This window comes from Bidens hawaiensis, unplaced genomic scaffold, assembly GCF_021521415.1.
Source record: "Bidens hawaiensis isolate Kalapana, Puna unplaced genomic scaffold, B.hawaiensis_p1.1 tig00029359_1, whole genome shotgun sequence".
In the NCBI taxonomy this organism is placed as follows: Eukaryota; Viridiplantae; Streptophyta; class Magnoliopsida; order Asterales; family Asteraceae; genus Bidens; species Bidens hawaiensis.
Window position 1 is genome coordinate 96,997 of NW_027494861.1, and position 4,907 is coordinate 101,903.

Genomic DNA, 4,907 nt, shown 5'->3' on the forward strand with positions numbered 1-4,907 from the left:
TTTTTTGAACCGGTTTTTTCCCACGAGTGCGTAACCGATATGCGAACCGGCGGTTTTTAAACCGGTCAAACCGGTTTTTAATTAACCGGTTTTTTTTAAACCGGTTTTCGGTTTAAACCGGTTAACCCGTTCACCAACCGGTTTTTTTGCCCATCTCTACTCTCTACTACCTCTTTCTTTTGTCTCTCTCTCTCTCTCACATTCCCTTCCACAAGCTCACTTTATTTCCGATATGTTTAGTTTACCAAGCCTCACGCCACTTGATTCGTGAACCTGGGGGATTGTAGGTGCTGCAAAAAATCAATTAACGATGAAACAGGGCAGTCCTTGGCCAAAACCAGAACTAAATATGTGATGTTCAGTGACATGGGTGATCACTAGAAATTTGATGATGAGGTGGTAGTTTGGGTGGGAGTGTTTTAAATGGTGGTGCCCATAGAAAAATGTTGATGATGTTGTGGAGACGGAGATCGTGGCAAAGACAAAGTAGGTTTTGAGTTTGATAAATATTGAATAATATAGACTGGATGTTGAAATTTTTTTTGCCTCAGTTTATATTACATAAGTGTAAGTGTAGGCACTCGTTTATACTTTATATCATCTAGTGTAAGAGCATTCTCATCCCACCCCTCTTTTTATGTGATGTGTGTTTTTATAATTTAGTGAGTGATTTAGTGTGTTGTGAGTGAAGAGTTTTTATATTTTAGAGAAAGTAGTGATTTTTCTGTAGATTTGAAAAGTTACTGTTCATCCCATATAATTTTTTAATATATTTTGAAAGTGGTTGTGAGTGAAGGAAAGAGAAAAGGTAATGATAAAAGGTATAAAAAATATTATTTAATTGAAATGGAGAGAGAAATATAGTAAGTTTTAGTGTAATTTTTGGTTTAGGGATAGGGCGTGAGATGAGAATGCTCTAACTAATAAAGATTAAGAATCTACCTGTAATTAGATGCATACGAAGACTATGAAATCAATAGCATTCCCTATTATTTATCTAATAAATTACTGGTCTCAATGATTCATAGTCTAAATGGTTGAGGTGATTAATCCAAATAATTTATTAAAAGACTGGAGGTCTTAAGAAGATCAAGTCCTATATATGACAAAAAAAACAGGGGTTTCTTCCCGAGGGTGAGAAGAAGATGATTAAGTGAGTTATTGGCTCATTAATGATTCAAATGGTTATTTAAAAAAATCTAATAAATTATTGGTGATAAATTGAGTAGAAAAGGTACTAAAGAGAAAGTAATAGACTAAGAGGGTGTTTGAGTGAGCTTCTAAAACTTACTTATTTGCTATTTGTTTGTTGAAAAGTAAAAGGTGTTTGGCAAAGTTCCTCCCAAAGCTTCAAATGAAACTTTTCAAAGTGTCTTTTGCTTTTTAAAAAACAAATAAGCAAAAAAAACAATTCTAAAAGCTTACCCAAACACCCGTTAAATGGCATATGTTATTTCCTTATGGATAGTATTTATCATCTTTTGAATTCTATCATAATGAATTTAGTTTTATAGCGGGTAGTTTTCAAAATTTGAAAATGAGAATCATTTTCCCACCGTTACAACTTAAAATAATAATAACATTATAAAATGTACTTATTTGACAAGAAGATATTTTTTATTTAATTCTGGCTTTCGACGTCATCCCATCCGCTCCCCACACAAAGCCACAAGGGTTTCATTCCATAGTCTCAATCTCAATCATAATCATAATCTCCACTTCTTATTTGAACAGGATCCGGTTGAAATCTGAACGCCATGGGTCAGATCCAGTACTCCGAGAAGTATTTCGATGATACCTTCGAATACAGGTAACCCTCAATTCAAATTCACTTCCATTCATTTCATACTCTCGCTTTAATCGTTCTCGTTTCGATGATAATTAATTGTTTTGAAATTGTGACTGATAGGCATGTAGTTCTGCCTCCAGAAGTTTCTAAGCTTCTTCCGAAGAATCGCCTTTTATCTGAGGTATATTGTTCATTTTCTTCATTTTTTAGGTTTTTATAACCTGTATGCTCAATTTGATTGACTTAGTTTTACTGATTTATTACGTTTTTTATAGTTTATATTTTTAATTAGTTTGTGCCTTTTGTTTTTTTTAATGAATAAATTGATATTCGAAACCGTATATTTGGCACATATCATATGTATTTGTATTGTGTAAACTGTAAAGTACTTTATTTGATCTTCTAACAGGAAGTGATAATCTAATTTTACTTGAAATGATGCTTTTCACAGTTTGATGGTTAACTGATTTTGTTTTAAACATTGTTAAATTTCTAGCTTTAATAACCAATAAGCTTTTTTTTCTCCTTTGGATTAACCTGCTTTTAGATCAGAGACTGAACCATTCTAGGAATCCATGTTTAATTTTGATAAAATTCATATGTTCAATTCGTTTGTCTTGGTCGATGATGTTTACAAGTGTATACATTTAGATTAGCATCTTCATGATCATTGTCAAGATATTTAGCATGCGCCTTTTCATTTCGAGATAAAATTGGCGTAGGAAACCTTAAACTTTAGTATGCATCATTTGGATTAGAGTAGTTGTGTATGGTCATTAGTTTGATCTTCCAGCAGGAAGTTATTATCTGGTTTTAGTCGAAATGATGTTTTAGCAGCTTGATGAGGATCAAATGACTTTGTTTGAAATATGTAATTTTCAGGTTTAACATAGAAGCTCTTTTATTGCTTTGATCAACCTGTTTCATATCAGTGATAGCACTATTCTAGGGGTCCATGTGATGTTTTATTCATTCATGTTCTAATTCCTCCTAATTTTGATTTACAACAAACCATTTGTTTAAACAATCTGCTCAATATGGTTGATGATATACCAATACAACTGTACAAGTGGATTTTTTGTTTTTACTTTGGTAATGAGCCGTGAAAGTTGTTATGTGTGTATGCAGGTGATTATGCATTAAAACTTTAGAAGTTTTTTAGGATATCATATTAACCATGATTCTTTGTTCTTTAGTCCTAGAAGTTTCATTGACCTTTGTTTGTTTCTCTTGTTTCAATATTTTTAGCCGAAAGTCTTAAGTTTGTTTCTAGTTCTAATCACTTGACTTTTTATAACTGAATGTGCTGATAAAGGGTTGTGATTTGTTTGTGTAGAGTGAATGGCGTGCGATTGGAGTGCAGCAGAGTCGAGGATGGGTGCACTATGCTATTCACAGGCCTGAGCCACACATCATGCTTTTCAGGAGGCCACTCAACTATCAGCAGAACCAAGAGAACCAGGCTCAGGCTCATCAGTCCTTGCTAGCCAAGTGATCCGTTTCGTATGAACCCACATCTCATTTCGTATAGAAATGAGTACATGATAAAAACAGTTTTTATTCTGGTTTATGAATGTTGTTTCTGATTGTTAAGTTACTGCAATCTGGTCTTTTATCATGTTTTTATAATGTTAAAAAGTTGGATTGTGTTGCTTGTTTGTTTCTCTTTGCTATGGAGAAATTACTATTGAATGAATGAATGAATGCCTTGTTGACTTATACTGATCTTCCTTTTGCATCATGATCATTTATATTTCCCATTATGCTTTGATCATATGAAACTGATTACTTCAGTTTAATCTCCTTAGCTTTATAAAATACATCAGTTTTAATTTGTGTTGTGGCTCTTTGTGTGTGTAAATAATGAATCCACATGGTGTAGAAGAATGAAAATGATAAATTCCTTAATTGGATTTGCGAATACTGAAATCTGCACTGCAACTGAAATGGCTTTGATGCTCATGGCCTTAGATCGCATTGAGCATTAAGGATCTGCATCAATATCAAGTCTAGTGAGTTATTTTCGTGTATTCAAATCATATAAGGCAGTATGAGATTTTTTCTAAAAGTCATAGCAATACAGAATAAACATTGATACAAACGAGCTTGGATGTGTCAAGTGCAAGCCCATTTGAGACAAATCTATCTTTTGACATCAACGAACCTTGGGAGGTTCAAAGGGGCAGTTTTCCTGGTGGAAGTCTTGATGCCTGTTAGGTTGAAACAACATTATTAACACTAATTGTGGGTCTAGTAGCAACTGACCCATCAAAAGTAATTAACATGCTATAAAAAACAAATCTTCATGCACTCGACTTGCTCCATCCATGAATGCAAACATAAATAAAAACATAGTGATGAATTACTCCTGATTTCACATTATAAATTATTTTCATATATCTAAAGCATCAATTAAATACGATATGAAAATGATAAAAATTTCAACACAAAACGGCAGAAATGATTAAAATTAAGCTAAATATTCTTCCATTGTAACACAAATTCAAATTCTACATACCACTAATATAAAAGTTTATACAAACCCTAACCCCCAAATCTAAGAACTAGTAAACTTAGTGACAGCCTTGGTCCCCTCAGACACAGCATGCTTTGCCAGCTCACCGGGCAGGACCAGCCTGACGGCGGTCTGGATCTCCCGGGAGGTGATGGTAGCGGGCAAGCCTGGAAGCCTCCTGGGCAAGCTTCTCGAAGATGTCGTTAATGAAGGAGTTCATGATCCCATGGCCTTGCTTGAGATTAGAGGTGCACAAATCGGTTTTTTTAAAAAAACCGGTTCGGTTATTAACCGGACCGGTTTTTTTCGTCCTGGAAAAAAACCGGTTCGGTTAATAACCGGACCGGTTAATAACCGGTTTTTGTGCATGAAAACCATAACCGGTCAAACCGGTTACGACCGGTTTGTGAACCGGTTAGAACCGGTTAATAAACCGGTTTTTTTATTAACCGGTTTTTTAATAACCGGTCTAACTGGTTAACCGGTTTTTTTTTTTTTTTTTTTTTTTTTTTTAAAAATAACCATTATTTTTTCACAGTATAAACAAACCGGTAACTACAAGGCAAACCGGTAACTACAAGTATTAAATCGTTATCGCATATT

The 4,907-nt window shown here is 34.1% G+C and overlaps 1 protein-coding gene across 1 annotated transcript; it reads left to right on the plus strand.

Moving 5' to 3' along the window:
- The first annotated feature begins 1,724 nt into the window (after window positions 1–1,724).
- LOC143578833 (cyclin-dependent kinases regulatory subunit 1-like) lies at window positions 1,725–3,471 on the plus strand. Its single transcript, XM_077062302.1, has 3 exons — window positions 1,725–1,810; window positions 1,910–1,970; window positions 3,126–3,471. The coding sequence occupies exons 1-3, from the start codon at window positions 1,758–1,760 to the stop codon at window positions 3,282–3,284; spliced, it is 273 nt and encodes a 90-aa protein (XP_076918417.1). The 5' UTR covers window positions 1,725–1,757; the 3' UTR covers window positions 3,285–3,471.
- The last annotated feature ends 1,436 nt before the right edge of the window (window positions 3,472–4,907 follow it).